General features: G+C 55.7%; 2 protein-coding genes across 4 annotated transcripts in view; one reads left to right on the top strand and one right to left on the bottom strand.

Moving 5' to 3' along the window:
- The first annotated feature begins 8034 nt into the window (after positions 1–8034).
- On the top strand, positions 8035–18505 carry Capn12 (calpain 12). 2 transcript variants are annotated; one of them, XM_048330115.1, is made up of 21 exons: positions 8035–8271; positions 8920–8989; positions 9083–9201; positions 9357–9490; positions 10103–10271; positions 12978–13052; positions 13206–13291; positions 13363–13437; positions 13834–13997; positions 14080–14315; positions 14864–14875; positions 15093–15301; positions 15679–15721; positions 15810–15869; positions 16188–16249; positions 16733–16799; positions 16893–16955; positions 17337–17415; positions 17836–17952; positions 18037–18095; positions 18180–18505. In XM_048330115.1, the coding sequence occupies exons 1-21, from the start codon at positions 8035–8037 to the stop codon at positions 18204–18206; spliced, it is 2163 nt and encodes a 720-aa protein (XP_048186072.1). In that variant the 3' UTR covers positions 18207–18505. The 2 variants fall into 2 exon arrangements, with proteins under 2 accessions (XP_048186072.1, XP_048186070.1); XM_048330113.1 differs by having other exon boundaries at positions 18037–18505.
- Positions 18506–18869: 364 nt separating this feature from the next.
- Positions 18870–22695, bottom strand: part of Actn4 (actinin alpha 4) — a 53375-nt gene continuing 49549 nt past the window's right edge. For both annotated transcript variants that reach the window (XM_048330112.1, XM_048330111.1), the window contains exons 13-21: positions 22585–22693; positions 22357–22497; positions 22096–22278; positions 21872–22006; positions 21487–21666; positions 20745–20891; positions 20271–20351; positions 19491–19649; positions 18870–19405 (exon numbers count right to left, since the gene is read on the bottom strand). In XM_048330112.1, coding sequence (XP_048186069.1) covers positions 19247–19405; positions 19491–19649; positions 20271–20351; positions 20745–20891; positions 21487–21666; positions 21872–22006; positions 22096–22278; positions 22357–22497; positions 22585–22693 — 1294 coding nt within the window. In that variant the 3' untranslated portion in view covers positions 18870–19246. The remainder of the gene's footprint in view (positions 19406–19490; positions 19650–20270; positions 20352–20744; positions 20892–21486; positions 21667–21871; positions 22007–22095; positions 22279–22356; positions 22498–22584; positions 22694–22695) is intronic.

The following is a 22695-nucleotide window of genomic DNA, read 5'->3' as shown; positions in this document are numbered from 1 at the left end:
CACTTGAGCCACAGTGCCACTTCAGGCTTTTTCTGTTTATGTGGTGCTGAGGAATTGAACCCAGGGCCTCAGGTATGCAAGGCAAGTATTTTACCACTAGGCCATATTCCCAGCCCAGTGAGCACATTTCTTATCCAATTTGTTACCTCCTCCCTCATTTTTCCCCTGCCTCCCCCCTCCCTGTTTCCCTCTCCTCCCCACCTGAGCTTCTTTTTGTGTGTGTGTGCTGGGCCTGGGCCTTGAACTCTGGGCCTGGGCACTGTCCCTAAGCTAAGCTCCTTTTGCTCAAGGCTAGCACTCTACCACTTGAGCCACAGCGCCACTTCCAGTTTTCTGGTGGTTAAATTGGAGATAGTCTCACAGACTTTCCTGCCTGGGCTGGCTTTGAACTGTGAGCCTCAGATCTCAGCTAGGATTACAGGTGTGAGCCACCAGTGCCTGGCATTCATTTATTTATTCATTCATTTATTTATGGGACCTCAAAATCCTAGGCTATAGACATCCTTCTTCCTAACCTCCTGAGCAGCTACAGGTGTCTCACACACCTGGCCTAGCTCTTACCACCAATATGTTTTCTCAGCACTGTCCATGGGCATTTTCACTGAAGGCCTGACACCCTAACACTGAAGCCAGAACTCTACTTCTAGCTTTTTGGTAGTTAATTGGAGATGAGAGTCTCACAGATGTTCCTGCCCAGTGCTAGCTCTTGAACTATGATCCTCAAGACCTCAGCCTCCTGAGTAGCTAGGATGACAGGTGCGAGACACCCACCTAGGAGAAGGAATTTAAAGGTAAACAAGTGGCTTAATCAGGAGCAGGTTTATTGATGCAAAGTAAAGCAACAACAAAGCTAATGTGACCCCTCCAGGTGGGAGGTCAGGCATGAACTACACACCCCAGGACCTTGTTTTATTGGGGTCTGTGGATATGGGGGTGGTCAGTTCTGGAAAACTAGGTTAATGAGTCACTACTTTCCAGAGATGTAGCTATGTGTCATCATCTCCCACATATCTAGTAGGCCTTGCCCTTGGGTACTCAGACCAGGGCTGTTGTCTCCCATGAGCAGTAGGGCTGCAGGCCAGCAAGACCTTGTTTGTCACAATTTGTTCCATCAAGAGACCAAGATGGGATTTTTTTTCCCCCTAGTACTGGAGTTTGAGCTCAGGCCCTTGCACCTGTGATGTAGGCACACTGTTCTTTTTGGTGGTTATCTCCAGTTAATCTACAAAAAAAAAAAAAAAGAAAGCAAGCTGAAAGTGGAACTATGCCTTAAATAGGAGAGAGCCAGCCTTGGTTGAGAAAGGTTAAGGAACAGTGCCTAGGCCTTGATTTCGAGTCCTGGTACTGACACACACACAAACAAAAATGTAGCTGGGTGCTGATGTCTCACACCTCTCATCCTAGCTACCAGGAGGCTGAGATCTCAGGATCATAGTTCGAAGCTAGCTCAGGCAGGAATGTCTGTGAGACTTTTAGCTCCAATTAGTCACTAGGAAACCAGAAGTGGTGCTGTGGCTCAAGTGGTAGAGCTCTATCCTTGAGCAAAAGAAGCTCAGGAACAGTGCCTAGGCCCCGAGTTCAAGCCCTACAACTGATCTCCACACACACCCCAAATGCAGTGGGGAGCCCAGCTGCTGAAAGTCACCCTGGCACTTACTGAATTGACCTGGAGAACATTAGAAATGTGATTTTGTTGTTGTTGGTGGTGGTTGTGGGGCTGGAAGTCAGGGCCTGGGTGCTATCCCTGAGCCTTTTGTGCTCAAGGCTATCCCTTTACCACTTTGAGCCACAGTGCCCTTCTGGCACTGTAGTAGTTAATTGGAGCTAAGAGTCACAAGAAGACTTTCTTGCCTGGGTTGGCTTTGAACTACAATCCTCAGATCTCAGCCTCTTGAGTATCTGAGGTCACAGGCATGAACCACCAGCACCTGGCTCTAGAAATGTGTTCTTTTTTTTTTTTTTTTGGCCAGTCCTGGGCCTTGGATTCAGGGCCTGAGCACCATCCCTGGCTTCTTCCCGCTCAAGGCTAGCACTCTGCTACCTGAGCCACAGTGCCCCTTCTGGCCATTTTCCATATATATGGTGCTGGGGAATCGAACCTATAGAAATGTGTTCTAGATGAAATTGGTACCATGCGGTGACTGGGGGAATGTCTGAGATTTTCCCCACTCTTCCCAACGTGGGCATTCTAAAGGGTCGTGTGTCCATTTTTGCCTCCCCGCCCACTCTCGGGAGCCCCTGAGGCCAGGTTTGGGAATCCAGGGCTTCGAAGGGTGCTGACAAGTTCACCTTAAAGGAACCTTTTGTGAAAGGTGAGCTCAGGACATTCATGACAGCCTGATAGAACAGGTTGTATGTCATGCTGTACCTGTCTGTCACTACTCAGCTAGCTCGGCTCAATCTCAGCTCAGCTTACTTCTGAGCAGGCTTTATTTTCAAGCCTGATTTTGATGCAATGACTTCAGTCCATTAGTCACATCCAGGTCAGATCTGTTTGATAGATATTAATGGCTGCTAAGAATTGGAGGTAGGACACACAACTGCACTACTGGGCAGTTGATTTGAATGAAAGTTCTGTGAAGGAATTCTGATACTTTTTTGTATATATGATACACAAGTGTTGGTCTGAACATTGGTACATTTTCACACGGCTCACACCTGTAATAATATTTACTTGAGAGTCTATGATAGAACAAACACGGTTTGAGACTAGCCCAGACATAAACATGAGACTCCATCTCAACCAATAGCTAGGCAAGGTGGCACACATCTGTCATCCTACCTACACAGGAATTGTAAATGAAGGATGGAGGCTTAGGCAGTCCCCAGGCATACACAGTAGATGTAATTGAAGAAAATAACAAAGGCAAAAATGGCTGGGGATATAGCTCAAGTGGTAGAGTACCTGCCTAGGTAAGATGTCACACATCCCAGTCTTTTTGTCTTACTGGTGTGTGTGTGTGTGTGTGTGTGTGAGAGAGAGAGAGAGAGAGAGAGAGAGAGAGAGAGAGAGAGAGAGAGAGAGAGAGAGAGAGAGAGATGGAGCTTGAACTCCATGCCTAGGCTCTGTCCCTGAGATCTAATTTTTTTTTGGGGGGGGCGGGGGGGTCAGTTGTGGGGCTTGAACTCTGGGCCTGGGCACTCTTCAGCTCAAGGCTAGTGCTCTACCACTTGAGTCACAGCACCACTTCCAGCTTTTTCTGTTTTTGTTGTTGTTGTTGTTGTTTTGGTTTGGTTTTTTTGCAAGTCCTGGGCCTTGGACTCAGGACCTGAGCACTGAATTGAACCTAGGGCTTCATGTATACGATGCAAGCACTCTACCACTAAGCCACATTCCCAGCCCTGTCCCTGAGTTCTTTTGCTCAAGGCTAGCACTTGAACCTAGCTCCATTTCCATCTTTTTGTGTTGAATTGGAGATAAAAGTCTTATGGACTTTTCCTACTCTGGATGACTGATCCGTGGTCTTCAGATCCTATTCTCCTGAATAGCTAGGATTACAGGCATGAGCCACCAAGTCTCGCTCTGATTTTGGTTTTGAGATGGAGTTGTATTAACTTTGCTCAGGATGGCTTCCAATCTGTGGTCCTTCTGTGTCCACCTCTCAAATAGCTGGGATTACACAAGGGCACTACCAAGTCCAGCAGAGTCTAAGCATGGTATTCTGCAGCTTGCATGGATGTGCTGTAGGTATAGAGCACCTCCTGCTGACATCGCAGAGCAGAGGCAGCCAGACAGATCTGTCTCCTAATAGAGAAACCACCCTTCTTAGAAAGGCTCTTGCGAAAGAATGGGCTCACATCCGAAAGAATGGGCTCACATCCATGGAAGCATTGAGATCTAAGACCCAGTTTACTGCAGTGGCTGGACAGGTGGGTATTAAATGCCACCAGTGTCATCAGCAGGGTGGCAGGACCCAGACCAGGGCCACCTGCTAGGAACCTGTCAGCAGCAGGAAAAGGAAGGAGCTGAGGGAAGAACTTAGAGGTTTTTTGTTGTTGTTTTGTTTTGTTTTGCCAGTCCTGGGGCTTGAACTTAGGGCATGGGCACTGTCCCTGAGCTGCTTTTTGCTCAAGGCTAGCATTCTACCACTTGAGCCTCTGCACCACTTCTGGCCTTTTCTGTGTATGTGTGGTACTGGGAATCAAACCCAGGATTTCATGCATGCTAGGCAAGTACTCTACCACTAAGCCACATTCCCAGCCCTGAGGGTTTTTTCTTTTTGATTATCATAGTAGGGCTTAAACTCAGGGCCTGGGTGCTTTCCCTTAGCTTTTTTGCTCAAGGCTGGCACTCGGACATTTGAGCCACAGCTCTACTTCTGGCTGTTTTTGTTGTTAGAAATAAGACTTGTCTGCCCAGGCTGGCTTTGGAATGAGATCCTCAAATCTCAGCCTCCGGAGTGGCTAGGATTACAGGCACGAAACACCGGATGGATAGTGTTTTACATAGGGTTGTTTTAGTGACTCAAGCAAAGTTTCCTTCTGGTGCATTTTGCTAATGGTAAGAAGATGGAAACTGGATGAGCAAGCACAAAATCTCTGTCTCCAGGTTGTGTCACAGTTACACAGGACTAGTGTTCAGCCTTTGGGCTGGGACACCTTTGCAGTGATCATGCTAACTGAATGGGGAGGGTGGCAAGACTATCTCTTTGGCTGCTAATGAGAAAATGGAAAACTGCAAGAGCAGCACTGATTGGCACATCTGGAAGCCTAATGTGATGGTGCATGCCTGTAATCCCAGCATTCTGGATTTACACAGGATTCTTCCAGGCTAGGAAAGAGGATCTCAAATTCTAGGTCAGCCTAGGCTATCTAACAAGGCTCTGTCTTAAAAATAAGTAAATAAAGCAATCTGGATTCACGCTTGGGGGGAAATCTCATTCATCTCTCTTCCCATCAGTCCATCCTCATTTCCAGGCCAAGATAGACATAAACCACTCTGGAGTCTCATCTGCCCCCGAGAACAGCTCAGTACTGTGTGGTCTGGAGGCCTGTGGAGGGGGTGTGGCTAATGACTGCTGGGCTCTGATTGGCAGGACTTGGTCACATGGCTATCTTTAGATTAGGGGGCGGGGCCTTCTCTACCAGAGCATCAAGAGAACTTGAGGCAGTGGATTGCTTAAGCTAAAAGAGTGGAGTGACTCCTGAAAATCCAGGTGGGCTCTTAGAGCAACATACACCTGGAATAGGATGTGCCTAACACCGGCCAGGCTCTGACTTTGTCTGAAGCCCCACAAACAGAAAAGCACCCCAGGCAGATGTGGATTTCTGTGTCATTCGTACACTTTTTCTGGATAAGCATGGCAGGGCCCCTGGGTGAGAACACTCATGGAGCTGGGTGCTGATGGCCCCTGCCTGTCACCCTAACTTCTCAGGAGGCTGAGATCTGAGGGTCACAGTTCAAAGCCAGCCTTTGATACTCTTTATCTCCAATTAACCACCAGAGAACTGGAAATGGCACTGTGGCTCAAAGTAGTAGAGCACTAGCCTTGAGGAAAAGAACTCAGGGACAGCACCCAGGCCCTGAGTTCAAGTCCTACAACAGACAAAAAAAAAAAAAAACAGTTGGGGAATGGTGTAGTAGTAGGAGCCTGCCTTTTAGCCAGCCAGCAGGGCCCCCTCAGTGATAGGGGCCCCCTGGTGACCACCCCCCTTCCCCAAGGCCTCAGCATCCACTCATCACACGAATGGCCACTCCTGGTCACTGCAAGTGTCAGTGTGTTTTTTATTCAACCCTCAGTCCCTGTGTTGTGCTGAGTGGAGTAAAAAGGAGTCAGCTGTACCTGGAGGGGGAGAGGCAGACGAGGAGAGGACCCCTCTGTCCTGGCACTGGGGAGATGCAGGCTGGAGGATCGTGAATGCTTCCAGGCCACACAGGGAAAGAAAAGTTGATAGGGAGGTGGGAAAGGCAGCAGAGGAAAACATGGCAAAGGCCGCCCGAGCCAGGCCTGGTGATGGGCCCTCAGCCTCAGTGTTACTGCTTTGTGAATCCAAGTTGTAAAAAGACATAGGTAATTTCCCTATCTTCCCTAATTTCCATGTGAATATCAAGAGAAAAGTCTGGGGGCTGGGAATATGGCCTAGTGGTAGAGTGCTTGCCTCATATACATGAAGCCCTGGGTTCAATTCCTCAGCACCACATATATAGAAAAAGCCGGAAGTGGCTCTGTGGCTCAAGTGGCAGAGTGTTAGCCTTGAGCAAAAAGAAGCCAGGGACAGTGCTCAGGCCCTGAGTTCAAGCTCCAGGACTGGCAAACAAACAAACAAAAAAGTCTGGCAACACAGGGACATAAGTAAATAGGAAAAATTTGTGTGTGTGTGTGCAGGTGCTAGTACTGGGGCTTGAAATCCAGGCCTCATGCTCTCCTGTTGCTTTTTCCACTTGAATCACACCTCCACTTTTGTTGTTGTTAGTTGTGGAGAAGAGAGCCTCGTGGACTCCTAGGCTTGATTTCAACCACGATCCTCAGAGTTCAGTCTTCTGAGTGGTTGGGGTCGCAGGCATGGGCTATCAGCGATATGGAAGTTTATTAGAAGAGAAATTATGCCAACTCTTGTTTTCATTGTACACCTTTCCGAGCAGAAGTAAATGTTGCTTTGCTGAGACAAACAACAACAACAACAACAAATAATGAAATGTGCCACAGAAAGAGCACCGGCCTGAGGCGTCACTGGAAGACAGCCTGAGCCCCTCTCAGCCATCTTGGCCTTGGGATAAATAGCGAGAATTGGAGACCTGGAAGTCCTTGCTGATTGGTGAGTCTTCTTCTCTTCTCTATAAGGTTGTGGCACCAAAGCTTTAGCACTCTGTTCTTATTTCCTCATCCTTTGGTAGCCCCTTCCCTCCAGTTCCTTGCTTGGAAGGTTTATCATCGAATCCTGCCACCTGTAAATTGTGGAAGCTGTTCTTCCCTGATTGGATGTTTTCCAACTAATTTATCAGCATGGTATCTAACTCCCATCCCCTGTCAGGTGCTACTCTGAAACACACACATATACTCACACACTCACACTCCTACACACTTGTTCTCATCACAGCTTTGGAGGCAGAGCTAGGATTTGAACCCAGGTGTTGTAATTGCTAATACTGTCCCCTGCTACCACAGTCTCTCTGACCGGGTGGGAGATGGCTGGAATGGGCTGGGCCCAATCTGTAGGAATTGTTTTGAAGTTTCTTTTGGCAGTACTGGGGTTTGAACTCAAGGCTTTGTGCTTGCCAGATAGGTGCTCTATCATGAGCCAGGAGGTGCAGCCCTTTTTGTTGTTGTTAGTTTCTTTTACAGATAGGGGCTTCCCATTTTTGCTACATTCTTTTTATTTTGGCCTCTTGAGTAGAGTAGCTGGGATTACAAGCATGTGTCACCAAGCCCAGCCTAAGGCATCCTGTTTCGTGATTCTTTTTGGTGGCCTGGCAGCCAGGCATTGGAGGATGTCTGCCAGAAGGTTCGGGGTTCAGCTGAGTGCCCTTCTTCTGAGGGCTTCAGGGTCCTCTTGGGTCTGAGCCGTTCCTTGACAAGACTGAGCTACATGGGGGGTTGGGGGCTGCCAAGGTCCTAGAGGTTTAGGAAAGCAGCCTGAGCAGAGGAGGGCTCCCAGGGTTGGTAATGAAGGAGTTGCAGTGGCTTAGAGAATATGGAGAGGTCAGAGGAGAAATGGTGGCAGCAGGGGCGGGCAAGAGGTGCAGTCAGGCACAGAGACAGGTAGCCACACCTCCCTCCCATCCTCCAGGAACAAGCAGAAACACATCCCCACGTTGACCTCCTTCTTGGCCAGGGTTCCCTCAGCTCTGCCCACCCTCCCTCCTGCTGCTGGTCAAGCCCATTAAGCCGCCACCCTGGCCACAACTGAAGGCCCCACGCCCCAGGGAGGAAACCACTGAGGAGGCGTCCTTGCTCCCTGGCACCCCAAACTATCAATTAATATTAACAAGGCAGGCTCCTAAAGACCCCCAGCGGGGCTCTGCTGGAGGAAGCCCCGCCCCGTGACTCAGGAGGTTAAAGGGCCTGGGCCCCTGCGGGAGCCCAGAGTATCCCGATGGCAGGGAGCAGAGGCAGGCGAATCACCATCCAGCTGGTTCAGGACGAGGCCGGCGGGCCGGGGGGCCCTCAGCCCTTTCGGGGCCAGCACTACCAGGCCATTCGAGCAGCCTGTCTGCAATCGGGGACCCTCTTCCGTGACCCCTGTTTCCCTGCTGGTCCAGATGCTCTTGGCTACGACACACTGGGGCCAGACTCCGAGAAGGCCAAAGGGGTGGAATGGAAGAGACCCCATGTAAAGTGCGGCTGGGCCGAGGGAGGAGGCGGGGTCTGGACTGCTGGATCTAATGGAGGAAGGCTGGCTACTGTGCTCCTTAGGACGAGCAAGGAGGCTGGGTCAGAGAGAGAAAAAGGACTGGGGCCTGGGACCCTGGGTCTGAGGGAGCAGGCTGGGCCTGAACCCCAGGGCCTGACCGAGGAGGCTGGGATCTGGGCCCCTGGGTCTGAGGGAGGAGGCTGGGCCTGGCCTACAGGCAGCCCAGCCCTCTGGGTTGCAGGGAGCCAGGGAAGCAGAGCTCCTGCTCAGAGGCTCCACGGGGGTTAGCTGGTGTGCTAGCACTGGAAGGGATGGCACCTGAGTTCCTAGTTGCTCTTGCCTTTTTTTGGTGTTTTTTTTTGTTTTGTTTGTTTTTTAATGGCTGTCATGGGGCTTGAACTCAGAGCCTGGGCTGAGCTTTTCTGCTTGAAGCTAGCACTCTCCCACTTTTAGCTAGGGCGTCACTTCAGGTTTTCTGGTGGCTCATTGGAGATAAGAGTCTCACAGACTTTCCTGCCTGGGCTGGCTTTGAACATTGATCCTCAGATCTCAGCCTCCTGAGTAGCTAGTGTGATCCGCTGTGCCCGGCTTGCCTTGGCTTTTCTGACTGGACCCCTTCCCACCCAGGAGTTTTGTGAGAAGCCCCAGTTCATCTGTGAAGACATGAGCAGGACAGACGTGTGCCAGGGAAGATTGGGTGAGCCCCCAAATCCCAATGTGGGCCTTCCCCCATTCTTCCTCTCCTACCCCCTGTGTGCCTCTGACCCCCCTCACTGAACCTGTCCTCCAGGAAATTGCTGGTTACTGGCTGCTGCTGCCTCCCTCACTCTGTACCCCCGACTCCTGTACCGTGTGGTCCCCCCAGGACAGAGCTTCCAAGATGGCTATGCAGGGGTCTTCCACTTCCAGGTAGAGTTCAGTTCCTCACCCCGCACCTAAGTTTCCCCCATGGTGGAAGGGTGCCATAGACTACTCATTCTAGGGCTCAAGGACTGGTAAGCAAGGTTGAGGTTGGAAGTCGGGGCCCAGGGTGGGTGGGGTGGCAGCTGAGCCTCTCTCCGCAGCTCTGGCAGTTTGGCCGCTGGGTGGATGTCGTGGTGGATGACAAGCTGCCCGTCCAGGAGGGCAAGCTGATGTTCGTGCACTCGGAGGAGAGAAACGAGTTCTGGGCACCCCTCCTGGAGAAAGCCTATGCCAAGTGAGGAACCCCCCCCCCCCCAAAGACCAGGAACGGCTCTCCCTACCCTCCCAGCTTCTGGGTTCCTCCAGGCACTTCACTAAGGGCCCCAATCTGAGTCACCACCCTAGGAGCCCTAAAACCACAGTGCACCCGCAACCCTCTGGACTGTCCACACACTCCTCTGGCCCCTTCCCACAACCCCACCGATTACCCGTAATTATTCCTAAGGACCCCCCAAACCCACATACCAGTCACCAGGTCTAAGCTCTGTTTCCTGGAGAACCTGTAAACTCAGGCTATCTCTCTCGACCCACTGAGATGTCCATAGCCACCCCCCAATTCTAGCATCACTCCTGGTCCCCCCCAAATCTGTCCTTCCCCATTGTGGGACTCTGGAATGCCCAACCACCTCACTTGGAGTCACCTTCACAGCAAGCACCTCCCCGATGTTTCAGTAGGCCAGGACTCCTCGAGTTCCCCCAAATTCTAGTCCTATAGGCTCCAGGACCACAGGTGCAGATTCCAGGGTCTTCCAGCCCCCTCACCCCACCCTGGGCAGAATGTGACATTTTCAGTGATAGGGTTGCCCAGGTCCCACAGGCCTCAGACCCCGCCCCCATGTCCCCACAGGCTCCACGGCTCCTACGAGACCATGCGAGGTGGCCACATGAACGAGGCCTTCGTGGACTTCACAGGGGGCGTAGGTGAGGTGCTCTACCTGAGACAAAACACGCCCGGCCTCTTTGCCGCCCTTCGCCACGCTCTGGCCAAGGAGTCCCTCGTGGGTGCCACTGCCCTGGTGAGAGACAGACCTCCTGTAACTAGGACCGTGAGCCTGGGGGGTTCCCGAGTCCTCCTCTCAGCATCCCTGCTGCCTGACTCCCTCCCACAAATCAAGTTAGTAAGCTAGAAGGAATTCACTTGTTCTCTTAAGACAAGCTTCAGGCCCCACTGCATCCAGGTGTTGCAAAAGTGTTTATGCTGGGCTGGGATGTGGCTTACTGGTAGAGTGCTTGCCTAGCATGCATGAAGCCCTGGGTTCAGTTCCTCAGTGCCACAAACACAGATAAAAGCTGGAAGTGGCACTGTGGCTCAAGTGGTAGAGAGCTAGCCTTGAGCACAGAGAGGCTCAGGAACAGTGCCCAGGCCCAGAAAAAAAAATAGGCCAGGTAGCAGTGGCTCACACCTGTCATCCTAGCTGCTCAGGAGGCTGAGATCTGAGGATCGCAATTTGAAATCAATATGAGCAGAAATGTATTAAGAGATTCTTATCTCCAATTAGCCAGCAAAAAAAAGAAAAGCTAGTGTTGATTCAATTGGTAGAGCATAAACTCTAGGCAGAAAAGGTTGAATGAGAATATGAGGCCCTGAGTTCAAGTTAAAGGGGGAAAAAGCACCTGTTTGGGGAATTTTCAGTCAGTATCCCACCGATTCCCCATGGGCTATGCCTACCTGTGACCCTGCTGTAAAATCCATGAGTCACTCACGAACTCGGTCCAACTCATCCACTTATCTCTCCACCTGCTTACTTGAGATCTCTCTGTCCGTCTGTATGTCTGTCTCTCTGCGTGTGTGTGTGTGTGTGTCTCTCTCTCTCTCTCTCTCTCTCTCTCTCTGTCTCTCTCTCTCTCTCTCTGCATGCTTGAACTCAGGGCCTGGGCACTGCCCCTGAGTTTCTTTTGCTCAACGCTAGCACTCTACCACTTGAGCCACTGCGCCACTTTCGGCTTTTTCTGTTTATGTGGTGCTGAGGAATTGAACCCAGGGCTTTGTGCATGCTAGATAAGCACTCTACCACTAAGCCACATTCCCAGCCCTTAGTTGATTTAAAAAAAACCAAAAAACAACAACTCTCTGCCTCTCCTTTTAATCTGTGTCTTCCTTTGTCTCTAGGACACTATTCTTTTTAAAATTTCTTCTGATAGTATTGGAGATTGAATTCAGCATGTTGAGATTGCTAGGCAGGTGCTGTACCACTTGAACCATACCCCTCTAGTTCCTTTGCTTTAGGTTTTTTTTTTTTTTTTTTTTGCCACTCCTGGGCCTTGGACTCAGGGCCTGAGCACTGTCCCTGGCTTCTTCCCGCTCAAGGCTAGCACTCTGCCACTTGAGCCACAGCGCCGCTTCTGGCCGTTTTCTGTATATGTGGTGCTGGGGAATCGAACCTAGGGCCTCGTGTATCCGAGGCAGGCACTCTTGCCACTAGGCTATATTCCCAGCCCCTTTGCTTTAGGTTTTTTCAGATAGATTTTTGTTGTTGTTGTGAGACTGCAACTCAAACTCAGTACTTTAGGCTTTGCTCATAAGCGGATGCTCTACCAACTGAGTTACTCCTCCAACTTCCCAGATAGGTTGTGCACATGTGTGCCTGTTTGTCCATCCTGGGGCTTGAACTCAGGGCCCGGGCACTTTTCCTGAGCTTTGTGCTTGAGGTTATAGGGAAAACTGTTATGCATAGATATAGACACCTGGGGGCACTGTCATTGTACAGATGCCTCTGTGTGCAGAGCACATTAGGCTGGTGAGGAGCCAGGAAGACAATAGAGTTATGGATCATTTCATAGTACAATAAGTTCCCCCAAATGCTGGTGCCAGTGGCTCAGGTCTACAGTCCTAGCTATTTGGGAAGCTGAGATCTGAGGATCATACTTCAAAGCCAGCCCGGAGAAGGAAAGTCCCTGAGACTCTTATCTCTAATTAACTACTCAGAAAAAGCCAGATGTGGTGCTGTGGTTCAGGTGGTAGAGCGCTAGCCTTGAATACAAAGAAGCTCAGGGATAGTGCTCGGGCTCTGAGTTCAAGCCCCAAGACTGGCAAAAGTAAAATAATTTTGCTGGAAAGAAAATGAATCAAGGCTGGGAATGTGGCTTGGTGGTAGAGTGCTTGCCTAGCATGCATCATGCCCTGGGTTCAATTCCTCAGCACCACATAAACAGAAAAGACCAGAAGTGGCGATGTGGCTCAAGTGGGAGTGCTAGTCTTGAGCAAAAGAAGCTTAGGGACAGTGCTCAGGCCCAAAGTTCAAGCCCAGGACGGGCAAAAAAAAAAAAAAAAAGAAAATCAAGAGACAGGACAGCACCTGTGGGGCCTTCTTGGGTGAGGCCCCCACACCTGTCTGAGACGCATCTGAATGACGGTGGGGATGAGGAGGCCTCAGCCCTCCACACAGGGGAAGAGAGGGACCTGTGGGAAAAAGCAGGAAGGGAAGACACTGCCTTTATTCCTGGGGCCAAGGGAAGGCTGTGTCCATGTGTGACTGTGCTGTGCATGACAGGAAAGCCAGGAGGGCTGTGTGTGTGAGCTGTCTGTCTGAGGACGAGGAACCAAACATGATTTGGTTTTTCTGTGCCAGTGCTGGGGCTTGAACTCAGGGCCCGGGCATTGTCCTGTAGCGCTTTCACTCAGGGTGGTACGTGATAATTTGACTCCTTCAGTGGCCCAGGGTTGGGGGGCTGGGAAGAGCAGCTGCTCCCCACCACCCGCCTCACCCTCTGTCTCTACCCAGAGCAATCGGGGTGAATACCGCACGGAAGAGGGGCTGGTGAAGGGACATGCATACTCAGTCACAGGCACACACAAGGTGAGCTGCCCAGGTGTTAGCTGGTGTGTGTAGATCTCCCTGTGCCTCTGTTGACCATGCCACCTCCCCCCACTGACCACGCCCTCCCCCACTGACTGTGCCCTCCCCCTCTGACTGCGCCCCCACCCCACCCCCGCCCTGTGCTGCCTTCAGATGTCCCTGGGCTTCACCAAAGTGCGGCTCCTGCGGCTGCGGAATCCTTGGGGCCGCGTGGAGTGGACTGGGGCCTGGAGTGACAGGTGGGCTGGGCTCCTGGGGGGCGGTGGTGGGTCTCCCCTGCCCTGCCCAGCCCTCACACCCCTTTCTCCAGCTGCCCACGCTGGGATGCACTCCCTGCCGAGTGGCGAGAAGCCCTGATGGTGAAGAAGGAGGACGGTGAGTTCTGGTGAGTTCCTAGGGGCCAAGCTGCCTCCTGGGGGGGGGGGGGGTGGGCGGGGGCAGGACACCCCAGAGGAGAGAGATGGGGTGAAGTTGTGGGGTGAATCCTAAAGGGGGAAACTATACTAGTTGTCACTTGTAACTTGCAGGTCAGTTTCCTCCCTCCATCCCTCCCTTTTGATTTTTTTCTGTGTGTGTGTGTGTGTGCATGTGTGCATGTGTGTATGTGTGTATGTGTGTGCACGCATATGTGCATGCCAGGTACTAGACTTGAACTCAGAGCTTGGAATTGGGGAGTGGGGGGTTGTGTGGTTTTTCACAGCTGTGGGGCCTTGGCTGTAGCTGGGGCCCCGGAGGCCAAGCCATGTGAGGTTGAGGGGTTCGTGGGTGACTGTGCGTGCAGGATGGAGCTGCAGGACTTCCTGAGTCACTTCAACACCGTGCAGATCTGCTCGCTGAGCCCCGAGGTGCTGGGGCCCAGCCCGGCGGGGGGCGGCTGGCACATCCACACTTTCCAGGGCCGCTGGGTGCGTGGCTTCAACTCGGGCGGGAGCCAGCCGGGTGCTGGTGAGCCCTGGGGGCCCCTGAGGGGTGCGGTGGGTTGGGGGCGGCTGCAGGCTGTGGGCCTCACTTTCTTCTCCTCCATCAGAAACCTTCTGGACCAATCCTCAGTTCCGGCTGACGCTGCTGGAGCCCGATGAAGAGGAAGATGATGATGATGAAGAGGGGCCCTGGGGGGGCTGGGGAGCGGTGGGAGCCCGGGGCCCCGCCAGGGGGGGCCGCACCCCAAAGTGCACAGTCCTCCTGTCACTCATTCAGCGCAACCGGAGGTGTCTGCGGGCCAAAGGTCTCACATACCTCACTGTGGGATTCCACGTGTTCCAGGTGGAGCCCCAGGGTTGAAGGGCCAGACAGCTGGGGGGCCTAGGGGGTGGGGTCAGGGTCAGGCTGAAGGGCCCAAATAGGGGCAGAAAAAGGCTGGGTGGGGAGGGCTACAAAGAGACTGAGAGCACAAATGGGGGAGAGGGCTGGCAGGGGGTCAGATGGGCCCTAGGCAGGCCAGTTGGGAGGGGGTACAGTAATAATGGTCAGGAAGACCTTTAGTTCCTGGTGCCAGTGGCCCACGCCTGTCATCCAGCTACTCAGGAGGCTGAGATCTGAGGATCTTGGTTCAAAGCCAGCCAGGCAAGAATGTCTGTGAGACTCTTCAATTAATCAGAGTAATCACAGCACAGGGGCACTGTGGCTCAAAGCCGTAGAGCACTAGCCTTGAGCAAAAGGGTTCAGGGACAGCACCCAGGCCTTAAGTTCGAGCCCTAGGACCCTACCAATGAACACAAATTGACACATTTATGGCTGAGGGACAGAGAGGGGACTCTGAGTGGTGGCACCTTTCCTGCTTCTGATGCGCCCCTGCCTTTTCTGTCTTGCAGATTCCAGAAGAGGTGGGTATTGGGGAGTAGTAGAGGACGCCCCCCCGCCAGTGTGAGGGTTCTGGAGGGGGGAAAGGGGGGGCCCAGGCGGTGTGGGGGTTCTGGAGGCCGGGGCCCTTAGGTGGTGTGGGGGTTCTGGAGGCGGGGGAAGGGGGTCCAGGCGATGGTGGGGTATGGTGGGCTGGAGGAAGGAGCTGGCGGGTGGAGGCCATGCCGCCCCTGCCCACAGCTGCTGGGTGTCTGGGACTCGCCGCGCAGCCGCGCGCTCCTGCCCAACCTGCTGCGCGCCGACCGCTCCGTGTTCTGCGCCCGCCGCGACGTGAGCCGCCGCTGCCGCCTGCCGCCTGGCCACTACCTGGTGGTGCCCAGCGCGACCCGCGCCGGCGACGAGGCCGACTTCACGCTGCGCATCTTCTCCGAGCGCAGCCACACCGCAGTGTGAGCCTGGGAGCCCCGACGGGTGTGTGTGTGGGTGGCCAGGACCCCAAGACGCCCAGCTTTGCCCCACCAGACTCCCAGCTCCGCCCCACCTGCACCCCAAGACGCCCAGCTCTGCCCCACCATGTACCCCAAGACCCCAGCTCTGCCCCACTAGACCCCCAGCTCTACCCAGCACCCCAAGACCCCTCAGCTCCATCCCACCCTGGACCCCAAGACCCCACCTTCACTCCACCCCACCAGACCCCCAGCCCGCTCCCCCTAACCCCTTCTCTGCCCTGCTGTCTCCAGCTTCCACCCTAAGTCTAGCCTGATCCCCAAGCTCCGCCCCCAGGCCCCTTCCAGCTCCAGCCCCAAGTCTGGTCTGTAATTTGCAGGGAGATCGATGATGTCATCAGCGCCGACCTGGAGGCCCTGACGGTGCGGGGCTCCCCTGGGAGGGGGCTGCGCACGGGCAGACAGGACTGAACAGGGCTGTGAGTCAGGACTCAACTCTGCACCTCCGCAGATCTCCTACCAGCCCCTGGACTTGCAGCTGGTGCAGCTGTTTCTGGAGCTGGCTGGAGAGGTGAGGAGAGAATGCTGTGTGTGTGTGTGTGTGTGTGTTCTGACCCCAGAGCCCAGCCCTCTTGGTGCTCCCCCTCAGTGCTCCCTTCCTCACCCTCCATGCTAACACCCCCGAGCTGCTTTTCTTGTAATGCCTCAGCACTTTTTTCTGCACCCTTGGCCCTTTTCCTCCTTTCCAGGCTGTTTCCAAGGTGGCTTTATCTGGAAGCTGCCAGCCATGGGCTCCTGCAGTTCCCACCTTCCCCATAACGGCTGTGACCTGGGGTTCTCAGTCCCCCGCTCCGGCCTGCACAGGGCCTCACCAACCACTCTCTTCCAGGAGGAGGAGCTGGATGCTCACCAGCTGCACACCTTACTAAGCATTGCCCTGGAGCCTGCTGAGTTGGGTGAGTTGGCCAAGGAGTCCCGGCTCAGTGGCGGCATCTCCTGGCAGCCCTTGCTCTGGGAGGCAGAGTGGGTGGGTAGCTGTTGTGGGCACAGGCTTGCAAAATACCCACCCAAGCCTGGCTTCAGACCCCCACTCTGTGCCTGTGTCTCTTAAAGACCCCCTTCTGTGGGTCCCATCTGCAAAGCTCTTCCAATGGCAGGCACCTCCAGGGAGCAGGTGCTGGGCAGTTTCCTGTGTGCATATGCACATGGGCCTGCATGCGCATGTGCATGTCATGACTGGGGCTTGAACTCAGGGCCTGGTCACTGTCCCTTCACTTTTTCTATCCATACCACTTGGCCTTTTGGTGATGACTTGGAGATCAAAGTCTCACACTTTGCTGCCCAGGCTGGTTTGAACTGGCGTCCTCAGATGTCAGCCTCCTGAGCAGCTAGGATGAGCCAGCAGTGCTGGCTTGGGTGTTTTCTTGCAGGCAGGGACAACACCAGGACCCCAGGAGAGATTGGGCTGAGGACCTGTGAGCAGCTGCTGCAGTGTTTTGGGGTATGCGGAGGCAGTGCGGGAAAGGGGGAATGAGGATGTGGGGTCCCCTCCCTTCTGTGGGCATCACTCCTAATGAGATGTCCCCGTGCACAGCGCGCAGGCCGCCTGTCTCTGCACCACCTCCAGGAGCTCTGGGGCCACCTCCTGTTGTGGCAGGTAAGGCGGGACTCATCTGGGTTGCTTCCCACTGGACAAACCCCCCCTTTAGGCCATCAGGTCCTCCAGAATTTGGTCCCACAGCCTCCGGTTCTGGCTGGGGGACCTCAGGCACATCCCCTCCCTCTGAGGGGACACTTTCCTTGGCTACAAATGGGTGCCTAGAATTATGCAAGGAGGAAATGATGGAAGGTTCTAGAAACAGCAGTAAGTTGCCCTGTTTGTGTGGCAGTCAGATAGCCATTTGGTCAGAGAGGAGCAAGCAGAGGGGCAGTGGCCCATGATCCCGCTTGGAGGAAGGGGAACTGGCTTGGGGCCTCCCTCAGGGCAGGTGGACCCCGCGGGGCCTGGGGCTGACCTGACCCTCCTCTCCCCACACAGGGCACATTTGCCAAGTTCGATGAGGACGCATCGGGCACCATGAACTCCTATGAGCTGAGGCTGGCGCTGAATGCCGCAGGTATGGGGGGGCCCTCCAAGAAGGGTCATTGGGAGCTGCTGTCCTGAGGCTCAGGCTTCTGGTGAGTGTTGGTTGAATCCTCAGGGGCTCAAGTAACAGCCTCGTATTTGAGCAGTTCAGGGTTTGAGCAGTTCATGGGGCTCTTGAGAGCCCCATGGACACTGGCAGAGATGACCTGCTGGTGTGGGGGTGTGGGGGTGGGGTGGGGGTGGCAGCCATGTTTCTGAGTGGTGCCCGTGGGGAAGGAGAGCTGCAACTTCGGGGACAGGGTTGTTGGGGGGGTGGCACTCAACAGGATGGCCCCCCCACCGGCAGGTGGGAACAGGAGCGGACTGTTGAGGTCCCCAGGGCCGCACAGCCGGGCCCCCTGCAGAGGGTGGGGTGCAAGCTGATGTGGGGCTCACAGGCCGGTGTTCCCAGGCTTCCACTTGAACAACCAGCTGACGCAGGCCCTCACCAGCCGCTACCGGGACAGCCGCCTGCGGGTGGACCTGGAGCGCTTCGTGTCCTGCATGGCCCGGCTCACGTGCATCTTCCGTGAGAGCACACCCAGACCTGGTGGGGTGGAGGGGGGCACCCCTCGGCCAAGGGCCAGCACCCACCCTGCTCCTCTCTGCACAGGCCACTGCAGCCAGCACCTGGCCGGGGGTGAGGGGGTGGTGTGCCTGACCCACCGACAGGTGAGCCGGGCTGCGGGCTGGGTGGCTGTGGACCAGGTGGCTCGGGCGGGTATGGGCGGAGCTCACACCCACCTCTCCCCCCAGTGGGCGGAGGTGGCCGCCTTCTCCTAGGGGCGCCCTCAACCCAGCACCTCAGCCCGGCACGTGTGCACCTGTCCACACCCTGCGCCCCCTGTGAGCCCCCACTCTGCTCTGACAGCGCCCTCTGAACACACTTGAGGGGCGCAGAAACCGAGGCCTTGCACGGACGTCACAGAAGGAGGATGCTAGGAATCCTTCATAAAAATATTACATGTTTTATTATCCTGTCCCCAGAAGGGTGGTTTATCCAGAAACCAAGAAAATCAGAATAAACTTGGGGGGGGCGTGGGGAAGGGCAAAACCATCAACTAGCAGGCAGCCAGGCCAGCAGCCCCCCTCCACCTCAGGAGGCCCCCCCCCCCAGACTGGGCTGCACAGACACAGAGAAGAAAACCAGTGCAGGCAGGTGGCCAATCAGCTATGTCTTCATTAGAGAGCAAGAGAGGCGGAGATATGCTGCTAGGTGAATATATATTTATATAATAAATCCGTAAGTTAATAAAGTAAATAAGAATTCTCTGAAGGTTTTTTTTTTTTAATGGGTTTTTTCCTTGTTGAGTTGTATGTGTGTGATTTCATTGGTTTTGGTCCTTAGGGGGGGAAAAAAAAAAAACAGACCTTGAGTCCAGACAAAGTAAGGGGTGCGGCAGGTCCCGGGCTCCTGGCCGTCACCATCACTGGAGTCCCACTGGGGCAGGACGGGCTGGCGGGTCTGGTCCAGCACAGAGCAGCGGCGCCCCCTGCTGGACCTTGCGGGGCGGTTCCTGGACAAGGCACGTGGGGCTTTGGCCTGGGTGTGGGAGCCTCGGTCCCCTCCGCATGGATTTAAAAAAATGCTTGTGTTTACCAGACCAGAGGTGCTGACCGACCCTGGGCTCCGCCCCCCCTTCTAGGTGGGGGGAGCCCCTGGCGGACCCCCAGAGAGAGGAGAGAGCCTGCCAGCTCCTCTCTGTCCACTGCCCCCAGGGACCAACAGAGAGGGCTTTGCATAGATACAGAGTCGGGATGGGGCAGGGAGTCCCCAGCCCCGCCGGGAGGCCGAGGGGCTTTGGTCCGGGCAGCGGGAGCCCTCACAGGTCGCTCTCGCCATAGAGGGCCGTGGAGAAGGACTTGTAGTCGAGGGCACCGGGCACGGCATCAGGGCCCTGGTAGGGCGCCATGCGGGCAATGCAGTACTCGGCCTGGTCGGGGGGCAGCTCTCTCCGCAACTCCTCAGCTGTGATGAAGTTCTGGGGTATAGGCAGGACAGAGTCATGGCACCCCTGTGCTGACCTGGCCTACCCAGTCCCGGTGTCTTGGTGGGCTCTCGCTTACCTTGTCCCCTGCCAGGACCTTGAAGGAGGCAATGACCTGGTCAGCCGTGTCCGTGTCGGTGGTCTCGCGAGACATGAAGTCGATGAAGGCTTGGAAGGTCACGAGGCCACTGTGGTTGGGGTCCACCACGCTCATGATGCGGTTGAACTCGGCGTCACCCTGCGGGGTGGGGTGGGCAGGCAGACACACTCAGTGGCAGCGCCAGCGGCTTGCCCTTGGGAAAGCAAGTGGCAGAGCAAGGCTGAGTGGTCAGCCTGCCACACCCCGCCCGTCTCAGGAGAGGGGGTCTCCCGCCCCCAGACTTGGTCAGCTCTGGAGGGCCGGGAAGAGAGAAAACAGAGAGGGAGAGGGGGGCACTGCCCCGAGGCTGCAGGAAGGAGCTGGCAAGGCAGGCAGGAGTGTGGGGGAGGACAGGAGGTGGGCGCTGCGGGGGAGGGGCAGGAGCGCGGCAGAGGCGGGGCGGGAGCTGCATACCAGGCTGTATCCTGTGGAGATAAGCAGAGCCCTGAAGTCATCCGAGTCCATGCTGCCTGTCTGCTTCTGCTCCCGGATGGACGCAGCCATAGCAGAGGAGGCAGAGAGGCGCCCCGTGCGCGCAGCAGGCAGACAGGACAGTGCAGAGCAGGGACACAGGAGGCCCCGAGAGACCAGGTAAGGGGACAGTGAGAGACGGGAGGGCGGGGAGGAGGCGAGAGCCGGTGAGATGGGCACGATGGCAGGAGGGAGAGAGGAGAGAAAGAAGAGCAGTTAATGCCGCGTCCAGGGGGCCTGTGCGCGTACCTGCCGGTCGTTCTCCACGTCGTAGCCCAGGCTGATCAAGCAGGCCTTGAACTCCTCGGGCCCCAGAGCCCCACCATGGTCCTGCCGGGCCATCGAAGGCAGGTGTGCGGGCCGATGCCACCAGGCCAGGAGTGGGGAAGGGGCCAGGCCGCATGCAGAGGGCAGGGGAGGACACGGGGGAGGGAAACGCAGTTAGAGGCAATCACAGACATGGGGGGGGGGGGGGACAGCCAGGCTGATGGGGACCCTGGTCCTGCCTCTGCCTGGTACACAGTGTGGAGGCCTGGGCCTCAGGGGATGAGGGGCCAGGGCCAGCAGAGCAGGCCGGGCAGGGACGGGGCCACATTGACGTTGAGGGCCTCTAAGAGGCTGCACCCAGACCCCAACAAGAGACCCACACGTGTGACCACACAGGGGACGCAGGACGGGGACAGAGAAGAGAGGATGGGGCGGGCGGAAGGAGGGGCGGCTCACCTTGTCGAAGTGGTTGAAAGAGGCACGGAACTCCTGCATCTGCTCCTGGCTGATGCCCTTGGCATCGCGGGTGAGGATCTGGTTCTCCACCTCGTTGATGGTGCGGGCGATGGTGGTAAGCAGTTGTTCCCAGCCCACACGAATGTGCTGTGGAGGAACAGTTGTGGCCATGAGCTGGGGCTGCCCCTGGGAGCCCCACACTACCCCCACACCCCTATCTGTGGGATGGACTATGGCGCCTGGGCTGCCCCTGGCAACCAGTGTGCACCTAAGGCAGAGATCCAGGGGGCACTCTGTGCACACGGCCGGCTCAACTAGCTCTCTAGGGGGCGGGGCAGGCCAGGCCGGTGGCTTGTGGTATAGCTTAGATCCACCTACCAACAGGGTGGGAAATGGGGCCTTCCTGGGTCCCTAGAGAGACAGAGCTCAAGAGGGGTGCTATCATGGCGATGGCCCGTGGGGCTGGGAGATGAGCATTTTATAGTCTATAATTCTTTTCTTCTGGGCTTTTGAAACACGGTCTCCCTATGTAGCTGAGGCTGGTCTGGAACTCAAGGTCTTCCTGCCTCTCAGTGCTGGGATGACAAGCATGTACCACCACAAGCTGGCTTTGCAGCCATTCTTAAATGACGACCACAAGGTGCTCAGGCCAGGGGCATAGCTGAGCAGCACAGCCCTTGCCTAGCAAGAGGGAGGCCCTGTGTCCCCCGTGTTTCCCGGGGAGGCAGGGCAGGCTGCACACCTCCATGGTGTAGTTGGTGTGCTTGTTGTCGAAGATGAGGGCCTCCTGGATGAGCTGGTGCTGCTGCTCCAGCAGGTCCAGGTTGGGCTTGTAGTCCACGATGCTGCGCTCGTACTGCTTCAGGTGGCTCAGCTGGTCCTCCAGCGTCCCGTTCATCTCGATGGAGATGCGGCCGATCTCCTGTGGGGAGGGAGCGGCCCCGCAGGGCGCTGATGGGCAAGGCCTGTGCCATCCCCTTGCCCTCGCCAGCTCAGGCGCCTGTTATAAGCCCTCCCGCAGCAAAGAACCATGCGGGGCCAGCTGGGCTCACCATGCCCCCCGTGACTTTCTGCCTGGCATGGCTGTCTCACCCATATCACCCTGCTGGGCCCATCCTGAATCTCACCTCCATCTTGGTCTGGATCCAGGGCCCCACCACATTGGCCTGGCTGGCGAACTGGCGGCGGAGGTGTTCGTTGGACTGCTGCTTGCTCTGCTCTTCCAGGAGCGCGTGGTCCCGCTTGGGCACCAGTTGCTGCACCTGGGAGAGGCAGCCCGGGGCGTCAGGGCGGGGCCCCTCCACACCCGGCTGGCCCAGCGCTGCCCTCTGGGGGTGGGGGCCCAACACACCTTCTCCCACTTGGAGTTGATGATCTGGGGGGTGACAGTGGTGTAGGGGTTGCTGCCTGACAGCTTGATGTGGTTGCTCTCGGCGATCCTCTGCGCCTCCTTGTGGATGGCCAGGATGGCTTCGCGCTCGCGGTCAGCATCCGGCAGGGTGGATTTGAACTGGTCGTGGGCTGAAATGAGGCCCTGGTGGGGAGGAAGAGCAGGCATGAGGGGCAGCCCGGCTCCCCGGGGACTTGGCTTGGGGAAGGGGAGTGGGCGGACCTCGATCTCTTCGATGGTGTGGACAATGAACATGTCCTGCAGGTCCTCCATGGCACTCTCCATCCAGTTGTTGAAGGGGGCGGCCCGCTTGGCGTATTCCAGGTGCAGCTGGTCAATGGTCTCCAGCTGCTTCTCTGTTTTCTGGAGCGTGGAGAGGGTGGGAAGGGGGTCAGCTTGCCATTGGGGAGGGGCCGAGGTGTCAGAGCGCCCCTGGAGAAGCCCACTCACCTCCAGCGCTTCCCTGCGACTGTGTGTCAGGGAGCCCAGCGCGTCCCACTGGTCACAGATCTTCTGGCACCGGGCGTTGACGTTGTGGGAGTCATAGTAATCCAGCTCGCT

This window comes from Perognathus longimembris, chromosome 20 (genome assembly GCF_023159225.1).
Source record: "Perognathus longimembris pacificus isolate PPM17 chromosome 20, ASM2315922v1, whole genome shotgun sequence".
In the NCBI taxonomy this organism is placed as follows: domain Eukaryota; kingdom Metazoa; phylum Chordata; class Mammalia; order Rodentia; family Heteromyidae; genus Perognathus; species Perognathus longimembris.
Note: the sequence above shows the minus strand (reverse complement) of the source record. Positions and strands in the feature narration are given on the sequence as shown.

Excerpts from the sequence above, each read along its gene's own strand:
- Capn12 (XM_048330113.1), top strand. The coding sequence starts at position 8,035 with ATGGCAGGGAGCAGAGGCAGGCGAATCACCATCCAGCTGGTTCAGGAC. Across the intron at positions 8,990-9,082 it reads CGTGTGCCAGGGAAGATTGG|GAAATTGCTGGTTACTGGCT; the intron begins GTGAGCCCCCAA and ends CCTGTCCTCCAG. Across the intron at positions 13,053-13,205 it reads CAGTCACAGGCACACACAAG|ATGTCCCTGGGCTTCACCAA; the intron begins GTGAGCTGCCCA and ends TGCTGCCTTCAG.